This window comes from Heterodontus francisci, chromosome 7 (assembly GCF_036365525.1).
Source record: "Heterodontus francisci isolate sHetFra1 chromosome 7, sHetFra1.hap1, whole genome shotgun sequence".
NCBI classification, from domain to species: Eukaryota; Metazoa; Chordata; class Chondrichthyes; order Heterodontiformes; family Heterodontidae; genus Heterodontus; species Heterodontus francisci.
Window position 1 is genome coordinate 70211309 of NC_090377.1, and position 14953 is coordinate 70226261.

General features: G+C 41.4%; 1 protein-coding gene across 6 annotated transcripts in view; it reads right to left on the reverse strand.

Moving 5' to 3' along the window:
* myo3b (myosin IIIB) overlaps positions 1–14953 on the reverse strand; it is a 756411-nt gene that overhangs the window by 293019 nt on the left and 448439 nt on the right. For all 6 annotated transcript variants that reach the window (XM_068035378.1, XM_068035376.1, XM_068035375.1 and 3 more), the window contains one exon: positions 9807–9918. In XM_068035378.1, the coding sequence (XP_067891479.1) occupies positions 9807–9918 (112 nt within the window). The remainder of the gene's footprint in view (positions 1–9806; positions 9919–14953) is intronic.

A 14953-nucleotide genomic window follows, 5' to 3' on the forward strand; every position in this document is an offset into this window, starting at 1 on the left:
CAATGTGCTAATGTTAAGAATGGGGAAGGAAAGAATATCCAGAATAATTTGGAAGAAATAGAGGAAAATGATAAAGCAAAAAGAAGATTGTAAAGATATATTTTGCTAATTCAAAAGAAACAATTATATAAAATACAACAGAAACATAATAATCAAGTGTAATTAAGATACAACATAATAAAGCATTATCTAAAAGAATAGTGGGAATGACCTTTTAGCAATCTCAAGAAATAGATCAGTCTGGGTACTGTACTGGGTAATGTCAGGAAAGCAAAAGTCACATTAAAAGGAATAAAATATTTGTGCAAAGGAAAAGGACTGTGTATTGGTAGCCAAAAGCAGAAAAGCTCAGAATGTTTATTTGTGGCACTAGAAGAGCTCAGAGAAGAACTGAATAACCATGCATTTTGATATCTAATTATATTCCATCTCTAACAGTAGTAACCAGTTCAGAAAGGTGAAGAAGGGTCATCTCTAGTCCAATGGGTGCCAACTTTTAAAGGCAGTCAAATCAAAAGCAGACTGAACACTTCAAAAAAGTGGGTACAACAATGCATATGCCACAGTGTGGAGACCGGATATTTCCCAAAGTTTAATGTGGCAAAGATAATAGACTAGATCTTAATTAAAATCATGAAATGTCTGCAAACCAGATGCCAATTTTTTTGCATAGCACAGTTAATGATTTTTTTTTGGTGGGGGTGCTCTTGGGGAGTGTTTGGGCATTGCCACTGAAAAGAAGAAAATATCAACACATCTCTACAATCAGAGGTATGATGTGGCATTATAAGGAGGATATCTGAAAATAAAGCTTTACAAAGGCACACCACAATGACAATTTTAATAAAGCATGACATTCTTTACAATTCAGTGTGAGACTGCACTTTCTTGTGGTGGGGTTAAGGTAGTGTCAGCACGGGTACACAGTTGAATTGTAAATTCTCCACCCTTCCATACATTTCATTCCGATAAGATTGAAAGAATGTTCCAGTTTATGAAATTACGACATTTGAAGCATAAGATTTTAATGCTAACTTTTTGTGCTGAAAAATTGTGGTTGGAGAATAGTTGAATTCTTAACTGATCAACTTAAACATAATAAAGATGAGAAAGAATATAAAAAAGAATAAATGGAGACACGGAAGCAGAGAGTATACATTTTCTACTCCATTCAATTGTGGCTTAGGGGCAATCTGTGTGTGAGGCTGAAGGGAGGATGTTACAGCAAGCCTGCAGAATGAAATATTTTTCCACAGCATTCTGTGATATGTACCTTTTGAATATTTAAGATCATGGGACAATTCTTCAGACTAAGCTTTTCCCTTAAATAGAATTTAGTTTGAAGAGAGATGTATTTAATTTGGTGAAAATCATATACGAGATCCATATACAAGATGGCTTCTTTGATGACTAGCTGTTTCTTTTCTTTCCCCCCCCCACCCCCACCTCCACCCAATTTTCTCCCCTTCTCTCTCAAGAGTGCTAACCCACACTGGAGTGCAATTCCACAAGTGGCCACAGCTCTCCTGTGCCTCACCAAGTGGCCATTGTTTTTCTGTGTACCTTGACAGGGAGGATCAACCAGCAATTCAACTGCACCACAATACCCAATACTGTCCATAAAGCATGTCTTTCCAGTAGTGATCATTAGATAGCAATTAAAAAGTCCCTGCTTGATTTTGATCTTCCTAGTTCTGGAGTGCTGAGTTCAATCATAGCCCAAAGGTGGCAGAAAATTGGGTAAAGTACTGGTGCAGAGGTTCTGACAGCTTCTATTAAAATTTTCCCTGTGAAATGAGATTACCTAAATCAGTACAATGTAGGACCAAATCTGAATTTTCCTGGTCTCCATAACTCAATACCACACCAAACAGTGCAGTTAGCACAGAGCCACTGGGAGAGATCTAAACAGTAGCTCTGTATGTAAGGGGACTGTGTATTTCGATACTGAGCTACACAGACCAGGAAAAAACAGGTTCTGCTGAATGCCTTTATTTTAAATCAGTTCTTACAGAAAACTAGTATTTACAGTACAAGTATTCAAAGGAGAAAAATGGCATGTTGTGGATAATATAAAGTTTGTATGCTGGCACTGTACTATAACTTCTCCATTTCAAACCAGATATTAAAATTGGAAGAAAAGCAAAATACTGCAGATGCTGGAAATCTGAAAACAAGAAATGCTAGAAATACTCAGCAGGTCTGGCAGCATCTGTGGAGAGAGAAGCAGAGTTAACATTTCAGGTCAGACTGAGCTTTTCCCTTAAATAGAATTTAGTTTGAACAGAAATGTATTTAATTTGGTGGAAATCATATGTAAGTTCCAATGGCTTCTTTGATGACCAGCTGTTTCCTTTCTTTTCTTCCCGCCCCCTCCCCCCACCACCTAATTCATCAGGTTCTGATGAAGGGTCACTGACCTGAAACGTTAACTCTGCTTCTCTCCACAAATACTGCCAGTATTTCCAGCATTTCTTGTTTTTATTAAAACTGGAACATGCTTTTGTAGTTATTTCAGGATCTAAAAATATTATTTTGCACCAATGCCCTTGCAGGAGAAATTCCTTAACCCAGATGTTTTGATTGGTGTCATTTTAACACTAGCAATAACATAGGAACATAGGAGCAGAAGTAGGCCATTCAGCCCATCGGGCCTGCTCTGCCATTCAATACGATCATGGCTGATCATCCACTTCAGAAGGCTGAGGGGGGACATGATTGAGGTATACAAAATTATGAGGGGCATTGATAGGTTAGATAGGAAGAAACGTTTTCCCTTAGCAGAGGTGTCAATAACCAGGTGGCATAGATTTAAGGTAAGGGGCAGGAGGTTTAGGAGGGATTTGAGGAAAGAAAATTTTACCCGGAGGGTAGTTGGAATCTGGAACTCACTGCCTGAAGAGGTGGTAGAGGCAGGAACACTCACAACATTTTAAAAGTATTTAGATGAGCATTTAATACGCCATAGCATACAAGGCTACGGGCCAAGTGCTGGAAAATGGGATTAGAATAGTTAGGTACTTGATGGTCGGCACAGACATGATGGGCCAAAGGGCCTATTTCTGTGCTGTATAACTCTATAACTTCAATGCCGTTTTCCCACACTATCCCCAGATCTCTCTATGTCATTGGTATTTAAAAATTTGTCAATTTCTACTTTAAACATACTCAATGACTGAGCTTTCACAGCCCTCAAGGGAACAGAATTCCAAAGATTCACAACCCTCTGAGTAAAGAAATTTCTCCTCATCTCTGTCCTTTACTCAGAGGGTTGTGAATCTTTGGACCTATTCAGAATAAACACTGTGACCAGCGTTAAATTAGATGGACCGAAAAATCCAGGCTGTTGTATAGTGAAACAAGACACCTGAAAATATTTTAAACTGTCATACACCAAAAATACATATAGTATTCATTTTATATTTTTGTGTATTTGTGAAGTAAAATAGCATAAAAACAGATAATGCTGGAGCTACTCAGCAGGTCTGGCAGCATCTGTGGAGACGGAAACAGAGTTAATATTTCAGGTAATGACATTGTGGATTTTCATTCTATGAAGCTGGCAGTTTTGAGGGCTGGCATGTTGGCAATTTTGCACGACTGGCCGGGGTACCAGTCTGCTGGCATGTTCCTGCCTCTGGCCTATTTTCAGTGAGGCTGCTTCTGAGGTGGTGGGTGGGGGGCGGTTGGGGGGTGGGGTGATGGCTATCCACCTCCCCAGTGACAGGTAGCCAATTTGACCAATTATTGAGGGCAGTCATCACACACTGCCTGGAATTTTTCCAGAAGGCAGATGGGCCTTCCCTTCCCACCGCAACCGCCCCACCCCGCTGAGGCTAATACCAGATAGGTGGAAAGAAGGCTGCCTCCTGGCAGCAGACTGGGGGCCCTGCGATACTTCGTTTAATTCCATCATCATCCTGGCTCCACAGGTGCCAGAGGTCCACAGCTGCAGCCTCAGGCCAACCTGTGGAGGAGTCTCCCCTCCACAATGACAGCCTGACAGCTGTGGCCACATTCATTTTTAAACCGTCCAAAGTCTTCAGAGGGTACCCCCATCTTGAGGCGCCCTCTTGTTCTCCCACCTATATCGGCAGCACCCACCTCTCCTGGTGGGGCTGCCAGCCGCCCAGAGCCTCAGGCCCTCCCGCCTGCTCAGCCTGCCCATCCACCATTCTTAATTAGGTAGCCTCTTAATTGGTTGCCTTCTCCAAACTCTCCCTCAGGTCCCGCCGCCGGCATTTCCGGGTTTTCGACCACAATTAACCTCAATGGAAACAAAAATTCTGCCTGTTAACTTTGTTTCTCTCTCCACAGATGCTGCCAGACCTGTTGAGTATTTCCAGCAATTTCTGTTTTTATTTCATCTGCAGTGTTTTGCTTCAGCATAACTATCATGTTTAATCATTAGATCTAAAGTAGTGATTTTCAATAATTTATACTAAGATTAGAGAGACCACAGCAATTAACATTTTTTTAAGATTGTATCATACTGTAATATTGCTAGATATTCAATACAGTTGTATTATACATGGTGGCATGCGGCAGGGGGTGGGGGGGGGGGGGGATTTTGTCAAAGCCACTCTTACCACACTGTACCTTGAAAAAAAATTGTTCCATCCAGTGGTGGCCTCTAGAGGGAGCTAGACACAGGTTTCCCAGCCTGCTTATTTGCATATCAAATGGAGGAAGTATTGTGTAAAACTTGTGTAAACTAAAATAGACTATGTATTGACTTTAATCGGGCTTACAGTTAGACAGCAAAGCATGCATATTTTTCGGGTTGTGTTATTCACTCGGGTAATAATTACTGGTATGATCACGTGGGGCAAAGAAAGTCGATGAGTTGTCTTGTAAAATGGTAGGGTGGTTTGAGGGAATATCCTTTTTTTGCAAATGGGGATAAGGATATGGATCTTGGTTACCAATTATAAGATTTGTTGTAGTTTGGCCAGGTTGCAAAATATTTGCAAAAATCACCTTGCCTAAAGATGGAAAATGTCATACAAATATAAAACACAAAACTAAAGAGAAATTAGAAATAAAAACAAGAAATGCTGGAACCACTCAGCAGGTCTGGCAGCATCTGTGAAAAGAGAAACAGAGTTAACGTTTCGGGTCAGTGACCCTTCATCGGAACTGACAAATATTAGAAAAGTCACAGGTTATAAGCAAGTGAGGTGGGGGTGGGGCAAGAGATAACAAAGGAGGACTAGATTGGACCAGGCCACATAGCTGACCAAAAGGTCACGGAGCAAAGGCAAACAATATGTTAATGGTGTGTTGAAAGACAAAGCATTAGTACAGATTAGGTGTTAATACACTGAATATTGAACAGCAGCAAGTGCAAACCTGAAAAAAAACAGTGGGTAAGCAAACTGAACAAACTAAGATGAAATGAAATAATTGTAAAAAATGTAAAAAAGAATGTAAAAAAAAAGAAAAAATAACCAAAAATGAAAGTAAAATGAGGGGCTGTCATGCTCTGAAATTATTGAACTCAATGTTCAGTCCGGCAGGCTGTAGTGTGCCTAATCAGTAGATGAGATGCTGTTCCACGAGCTTGCGTTGATGTTCACTGGAACACTGCAGCAATCCCAGGACAGAGATGTGAGCATGAGAGCAGGGGGGAGTGTTGAAATGGCAAGCAACCGGAAGCTCAGGGTCCTGCTTGCGGACTGAGCGGAGATGTTCCGCAAAGAGAAATTAGGATCTGCAGCCATGAGAACTGAATTGCTGCACTACTTCCATCTCTGCATTATTTCTAGTTTAGTTCCATCGATTTTCCACTGTAGTACTATAATAGCATGTTTTACCATTTTCTTCAAAAAGTAACAGCAAATTAGGTTAAGATTGAAGTCTGTTTTGCGTAGAAGGGTTGCAAATGAACCATTGATGTCTTAAAGAATAGAATATTTTTGGCTTCTAGTGAGATGAGACTCTATTGAGGTTCAGATTAGCCACGATCTAACTGAATGTCAGAGTAGGTTCCATTGGCTAAATGCCCTATTCTTGTTCTTCTGCTCCCAATTAGGTAAAAAATTTTCAAAAAATTGTCAACACAAAATGTCTTAAAAACCTTAAGTACATAGTTTCATCGAAAATATTAAAGAACTTTATAACATTCTCAGGATGTCTCAAAATACTTCACTGTCAATAAGTTACTCAAGGTGCAGTCAATGATTGCTATACGGTCAAATGGCATTACTTTATAAAGTTGAGCAACATAACATCCTTCTGGTCCTCATGTTCATTTAAATCAGTATAAATTTAAAGCACTTCAAGCCGAATAAGGTCTGAAAATATGACTCCACCTAAAAAAGGTTCCAAACAGAGATCTGAATAATGGAGAGGTTGATTACGCTAAATAATCTTTCTTCATTCATAACTTTTGCTGTAAAGTTAACAGCTCTGAAAATTCATAGCGCAGCACATCGCAGCTTAAATTCCAAAATGTACCACCTGTACCTCAACCAGTGAACCTGCCAAAACATGCAGGGGCTGGGGAAGATCCCATGATGTAAATGTCTTTGATGGGGTAGAAGCATCTGGGAAGTCCCTTCAAAACTTTGGCCCAGAGCCCAAGCCAAGGGTAAATGGTGAAGGCCAGATTCCCCTCCCTCCAGAAACATCCTGCAACAGCTCCACTGATCTCTAGGAAGCTGGCAAATAATGTGGACTACACATCTTCACTTAGATAGTCAGTACACATGGTGACACCAAGAGTATCTGTGTCGACTGTATGCTGCATCTCAGAGAAGACCGGGCACATTGAAATTACAACATTCTGAGTTCTTGCCCCTTGTAGCCTTTTATCTATTTGTTCGTTCACAGGAAATAGTGCTGCTGACAAGGCCAACATTTATTGTCCATCCCTAATTAAGCTAGCAATAATGGTCATGAGCTTCCTTCTTGAACCGCTGCAGACTTTGTGGTGAAGATACTCCCACAAAGCTGTTAGGTAGGGACTCAGCAATGAGGAAGGAACGGCGATACATTTCCTAGTCAGAGTGATGTGTGACTTGATGGGGAACTTAGAGGTGGTGGTGTTCCCATGTGCCTGCTGCCCTTGTCCTTCTAGGTGGTAGTGGTTGTCAAGGAACCTTGGTGAATTGTTGCATCGCATCTTATAGATGGCACACACTTCAATCATGTTGCGCTGGCGATGGAGGGAGTGAATGTTTAAGGTGGTGGATGGGGTGCCGATCAAGTAGGCTGCTATGTCCTGGATTGAATTGAGCCACTTAAGTGTTGTTGGAGCTGCACCCTTCCTGACTTTTGCCTTGTAGATGGTTGATAGGCTTTGGGGAGTCAGGAGGCGAGAACTCATTGCAGAATACCCAGCCTCTGACTTGCTCTTGTAGCCACAGTAATTCTATAGCTGGTCCAGTTAAATTTCTGGCTAATGGTGACCCCCCCCAGGATATTGAGGCTGACGGATTTGTTGATGATAATCGCTTTAAATGTCAAGAAGAGGTGGTTATCATTAACACCTTGCCACTTAGCAGCAACACACTGCCCTGAGAAACTCCTGCCTCGATGTCCTGGGACTAAGATGATTAGGCTCCAATAACCACAACTATCTTCCTTTGTCCTAGGCATGACTTCAGCCAGTAGCGATTCCTTCCCCAATTCCAACTAACTTCAATTTTACAAGAGCTCCTTGATGCCACATTCAGTCAAATGCTGCCTTGATGTCAAGAGTAGTCGCTCACAGCTCACTCCGGCATTCAGATTTTCTGTCCATGTTTGTACCAAGCCTGTAATGAGGTCCGGAGCCACTTGGTCCTGGTGCAACCCAAATTGAGCATAGGTGAGCAGCCTATTGGTGAGTAAGTACTGCTTGATAGCACTGTCAACAACCTCTTCCATCACTTGCTGATAATTGGGAGTAGACTGATGGGTGGTAATTAGCTAAATTGAATTTATCCTGCTTTTTGTGGACAGGATATACCTGGGCAATTTTCCACTTTCTTGGGTAGGTGCCAGTGTTGCAGCTGTACTGGAACAGCTGGGCTAGAGGAGCAGGTAGTTCTACAGCACAAGTATTTAGCACTACAATAAAAGCAAAATACTGCAGATACTGGAAATCTGAAACACAAACAAGAAATGCTGGAAATACTCAGCAGGTCTGGCAGCATCTGTGGAGAGGGAAGCAGAGTTAACCTTTCAGGTCTGTAACCCTTCATCAGAACTTTTGTGGACAGATCACCTGGGCAAAGTTCCACATTTTCTGATAGATGCCAGTGTTGTAGCTGTACTGGAAAGCTTGACTAGGGGTACGGCTAGTTCTGGAGCACAAGTCTTCAGTGCTACAGCCGGAATGTTGTCTGGGCCCATAACCTTTGCTGTATCCAGAGCCTTCAGTGTTTCTTGATATCATGTGGAATGAATCAAATTGGCTGAAGACTGACATCTATGATGCTGGTGACCTCAGGAGGAGGCTGAGATGGATCATCACTTGGCACTTCTGGCTGAAGATGGTCCTCCCAGTTTTATTCTTTGTCAACTTTTCTGTAGCCATTTGATACAACTGAGTGGCTTGTCAGGACAGACAGTAAAATGTCAACCACATTGCTGTGGGTCTGGAGTCAGATGTAGGCCAGAGTGGGTAAGGACAGCAGATTTCCTTCCCTAAAGGACATTAGTGAACCAGATGGGCTTTTATGACAATCTGGTAGTTTCCTGGTCGTCATTACTGAGAATTGCCTTTTTATTCCAGATTTCTGAATTAATTGAATTTAAGTTTCACCAGTTGCCAGGGTGGGATTTGAACTCATGCGTCCAGTGAATTGTCCGGGTCTCTGGATTACTTGTCCAGTAATGTTACCATTCCCACCATGATGAAACTTCAGCCTCGCCTGGAGTATTGTGTCCAATTCTAGGCACTGCACTTTAGGAGGGATGTGAAGGATTTAGAGAAGGTACAGCAAAGATTTACAAGAATGGTTCCCGAGATGAGGGACTTCAGTTACATGGATTCACTGGAGAAACTGGGGTTGAAGGTTGAGAGGAGATTTGATGGAGGTGTTCAAAATCATGAGGGATTCAGTCAGATTAGATAGGGAGAAACCGTTCCCATTGGTGGAAGGGTCGAGAATTAGAGGATACAGATTTAAAGCGATTGGCAAAAAAATCAAAGGTGACATGAGGAGAAACTTTTTTATGTAGCAAGTAGTTTTGATCTGTGTGTAGTGGAGGCAGATTCAATCATGGCTTTCACCTGAAGTGAAAAAATAGCAGGGCCACGGGAAAGGGCAGGTGAATGGGACGAGCTGAGTTGCTCTTGCAGAGAGCTGGCATGGATTTGGTGAGCCGAATGGCCTCCTTCTGTATTGTAATTATTTTATGATTCTATGAGGTCCCCAGCCAGTACCCAACCATTCCGATAGACTGCAGTGGTTACGTTGGGAGTCCGCTGACACAATCACAATTTTTAGGGCCAGCATCCTTAAGTAAGTTTATGAATATTCACTCACACACTTCCCCAATCCCACCTTGCTTCGCAGTGCTGTTAACATGGAGTGTCTTTGTACAGCAGCAAGAACAGATCCAGTGAACATCCACAACTTCATAAGTTTCCTCTCACCAATGCCCAGAAAACAATGTTACTTCAGCTACAATTACTTGGGTTGAACTGCATATTACACAGTTTATTATTGTTCTCATATAGCAGTGTATATTGAAATAAAGACAGTCAAGAAAATGTACTGTCAAATTTTCAAAAAATTAGAGTATTCAGCAATCCTAAGAAAAGCCAATTATAAACACTAGTGACATTTAAAAATTCCAAAGACTGTTCTTACCTTAGTTTTTCCAAGCACCCACTTGTCTAGTCTTGCTTTCTTTAGAATAGCAGTACAGCTTTCACAATTAGTGGGAGGTGTCTGATGTGCCCTGAAGGCAAGGTAGTAGTATCTAGCAGATAGGAGAACAAAGCACAGGTGAACATTTCATAGGGCAGAGATTAACAGTAACAAGAGCAATATTAATCACAAGAAAATTCTACAGGCAGTCAAAACATATTAAAAGCTCATGTGTCATCAACCAACAGTTTTCCCTGGACAAAATCTAACATCTCAGTTTTTCAACAAACTTTTTATCCAATTTAACATAATTCATAACTAAAATATTTTAAATGACAAATATGATAAAGTTGAGCAGTTCTTTGTCTCATTATTGCCTCAGGGAAATGAGGAACAATCATTGATTATTACGACCAGCCTCTAAATTTGATGTAGCAGAAAATTAATTAATTAATACTAGCATTGTGAAGCACAATTTATATCACCAATGGAGTAATATCATTATGAGTGACGCACTAAGAAAAGCTTTCAGTGGCATCACGATGAAGCACTATAAACTCATTTACGTATTGATACAAGAATGGAGTTCAAATTACTAGGTATGATCTGAAAAAGTCACTCCATTTGGTGTGCTCGGTGAAGTTAAAGGAAGAATGAAAGGAAGAAAGGAAACATAAGGAAAGATAACGGGAAAAAAAAGGAAAAGGGGGAAGTAAGGAAAGGAAAAGGAATTAAATTAAGATTACGGTCTATCACTTCTCTAAGAATCTCAAAGCGCTTCACTATCTACATATTTTGAAGTGTAGTCACTTACTATGTAAATAAACACAGCAATAATTTTGTGCAATGCAAGTTCCCACAAACAGCTATGAGATGAATGATCAGGTAATTTATTTTTGATGGCATGGATTGAGGGAAGAATGTTGTTTGGGAGAATTCCCTGCTCATCTTTGCAGCTGGGGTTGGGGCGGGTGGTGGTGGTGGTGAGGGGGGTGAACTTCCTTGCGGCCTCTCCCACTCCCCCACTGTAACTTCAGCAGAAATCTTGTTTCACAGGTAAAGAGGGTTTTCACTGAAGTTATGGTGGTGGAATTGAAGAAGCCCTGAGGAAATTCACCCCTATGGGATCTTTAACCTTCATCTGAACCACTGGAACAGACAGGTGGGGCCTGGACTGAACAGCTAATCGGAAGGATGGTACCAGCAATAATACTGCACTCCCTCAATAGTGCATTCAAATGTCAGTCTTGCATGTGTGCTCAGATTCTGAAGTGGGGCTTGAACTCACAGCCACTGATTTAGAGACAAGGTTGCTACCAAGTGAGCACACTAACATTTTAAAAGTAGTAATGGAGTTAATTTTAGTTTTTATGTCAGTCTTAATTGTACTATGGTTTTCATTTATAGATTGTGTCTTCAACAGGATTGAAATAGTCTTCTGCTAAGATAAAACAAATGACTGTATGACAGTCACACACTGTGCACCCTCAACTTAATGCAATGATTACAGGAAGCCAATTCAAATGAAAACTCTTAAGGTTAGCTAACGTAAATAATTTGCAATATGCTTCCTGCACATTGCCCATTTGCATGGAAGTGCTATCGTAGGAAGTGAGTGCTGAATATGGAATGTTGCAGCTCATAGCTATGTAAATCTCAATCTCCGCCAAAGCTCACAAAGCCAGTAGATTTCTGCATATTTGGCTCCTCAATAGCCCCTGCTGCCTCTTTTTGTGCTGTTATGATAGCTTCAATGCAGCACCTGTCTTGCAGAGGCTCATTTCTTCTTGGTGGTAGGAATCCCATCTTACAAACATAAGAATTAGGAGAAGTAGGCCATTCGGCCCCTCGAGCCTGCTCCGCCATTCAATAAGGTCATGGCTGATCTGTTTGTGTTTCAAATTCTACACTTCCATCTACCCCCGATAACCTTTGATTCCCTTGCCTAACAAGAATTTATCTACCGCCGCCTTAGAAATATTCAATGACCCTGCCTCCACCACCTTCTGAGGCAGAGTTCCAAAGTCACACAACCCTCTGAGAGAAAGAATTTCTCCTCATCTCTGTCCTAAAAGGGCGATCCCTAATTTTAAAACAGTTCCCCCTAGTTCTAGACTCACCCACAAGAGGAAACATCCTTTCCACATCCACCTTGTCAAGACTGTTCAGGATCTTACATACATCAATAAAGTCTCCCCTCACTCTTTTAACTCCAGTGAAAACAAGTCCAGTCTGTCCAACCTTTCCTCATAAGACAACCCGCTCATTCCAGGTATCAATCTAGCAAACCTCCTCTGAACCGCTTCCTTTACATCCTTCCTTAACTAAGGAGACCAAAACAGACTCGGTGGGCCGAAGGGCCTGTTTCAGTGCTGTATCTCTCTATGACTCGAAAACTGCACACAGTATTCGAGATATAATCTCACCAATGCCCTGTATAACTGAAGCATAACATCCTTACTTTTATTTTCAATTACTTTCATAATAAAGGATAGCATTCCATTAGCCTTCTTTATTACTTGCTGTACCTGCATACTAACTTTTCGTGACTCATGCACTAGAACACCTAGATTCCTCTGCACCCTGGAATTCTGCAGTCGTTCTCCATTTAAGTGATACTGTGCTTTATTATTCTTCCTGCCAAAGTGAACAATTTCACATTTTCCCGTATTATACTCCACCTGCCAGATTTTTGTCCACTCACTCAACCTATCTGTATCGGTCTGCAACCTCCTCATGTCCTCTTCACAACATACTTTCCTACCTATCTTTGTGTCATCTGCAAATTTAGCTACCATGCCATCGCTCCCCTCATCTAAGTCATTGACATAAATTGTAAAATGTTGAGGCCCCAGCACAGACCACTGCCAGACTCCACTTGTCACATCCAGCCACTCAGAAAAGGACCCATTTATGCATACTGTCTGTTTTCTGCCAGCCAGCCAATCTTCTATCCATGCTCATATGTTACCCCCTACACCATGAGCTCCTACTTTGCACAATAATCTTTTATGTGGCTCTTTGTCAAATGCCATCTGGAAATCTAAGTACAGTACGTCAACGAGCTCCCCTTTATCCACAGTGCATGTTACTCCTTCAACGAACTCCAATAAATTGGTTAAACATGATTTCCCGTTCACAAAACCATGCTGACTATTCCCGATTACCTTGAATTTTTTTAAGGCCCAGCTATAACCTCCTCAATCCATTCTAACACCTTCCCCTAGATAGACATACTGCTTGTAATGTCATGCAAGGCCAAGAGCCAGAATTTCCCCTTCAATGTGGTGACTCGGGATGCATTGCTGGGGTAGCTGGTCAGTGAGTTATCAATTGGGAGTGTGCCTTGCACTGGGAGCTCACTGATCTAATTCAAATCAGAGCCATCAATGAAAATTCCATGGGGCGTACTCCAATTCCTCTAGATGGCTGCCACATATGCTGCATCCAAAGTACACTCCACCTCAGGGGAACTTGAAAAGAGAGGATGGAAGTATCACCGAGTGAGAAACCCAGCATAAGAGAACAAGAAGTGCTGACAGGAACAGCTGCATACCAAAAAGGGTAACAGAGAGCTAGGGCCAGATACATATCTTCTGTGTGAACGCAGAAAAGGTAATGCTGTCAAAACTGTAGCATGAATAGTCAAACAATGAAGTAAATTGCAAATCACAACTAGTCTGTCAGTTCTGGCTTCAAGAATCCAAGTTATGTTGTGAACAGCATGGAAGCACATAAGCACCTGCTTTATAGGGATGAGTAATGCTTCAAGAATGAAGGCAGCAGAAAAGAAGGTAACAGAAAAAAAGTGCAGAATGTAGTGAGACCAATTTCAATTCATTGGCTTTTGGGATGTAATGAGACCTTTGCACATTCTCTACCTGTCCTGTAAAAAGCTTTAAAATTTTAATGTTGGGAAATTCAGAAGGCAGTGATGTTGGCACTTGGCCTGCCTGCCCAATTCCACAATGTGATTACACTCATCATGCTATCAATCTGACAAAGTACCCCAAGCAGTTCCCAAATATTCATTCTACACCTGACTTTCTGAGCTGAATACAGCAAAATTATATAAATAAAAATTTAATGAAATTATAACTTATCAACTGAAAAAACTGTTCTGAGTAATGTTCCTCCGGTTTGCATGTAATAAGCTAATCTTCCATGGCCTGCAGTTCAAATGTTATTTGCTTCTGCCTTGCTTCACCTGCAGGTAGGTAACTAAAAAACATTACTTCCTCCTGAAAATGAGATTATATGCTGCACTGGCTTCTGTTTCTCCTCCCATACGTAATCCACAGCCTTCACAGCTGCAGCTTCCCTGAAGCTCAAATCTAGGTCTCTTCGGACCCGGACACTTAGTTTTAAGCCTGTCTCCCTGGTCGTAGTTTATACTAACTTCCCACAATAGATGCCATGCTGAAGAAGTGCTCAACCCTTAATGGTTGCCATATTTAAATCATGGACTTGGGACAGAATGACACCATCGTCCTAAATTCAATGACTTTCACTTTCCCATATATCTTGGTAATTGTGTGACGGTTTTAAACACCTCAATTTGTCTGGATCAATTTCTCAAGGTGGAAGTACTTCTTTAATGGGAAACTGTTGAACTGAAATTAATTGTAGGGATTTTTGGTCATACCTCCAGCCTAACTGCAAGTACCTGCAAAATGATTAACTGTTGTATTCAAAAAACATGCACCTACATGCTGCATTACTTTTTGACAACATTGAAAATTAGAGAACAAGTATCTGAAGCTGCAAAATGGACTTTGCAATGGGAATCCCACTTTACATGCTATGAATGCTGAAGGAGAAGGGCACCAGGAGACTGTAAAAGAAGCCAGGTTAATCAGGCAGCACCAGATGAAAGCTGGACCATCTCATCAGTATCCATCTAGGAGGAGCTATCGACCGAAGTGCATTTTCCAAGACCTTTCATAGATATGATTTCTATTTTAACTTCTGCCGCCTGGCGTATCCACTCCTTTATTGCCCCAATCTCTGAGCCTCAGTATGCAAGTTTGTCACTCGCCCACACCGATCATGACTTAAAATCAAGGCTTTTGTCTCAGAAGGCTGCACTTTAGTCCTAAAGCTTTGTATGATCTCTGTTCATTTTTGCAACCAGAGTCCACAACATA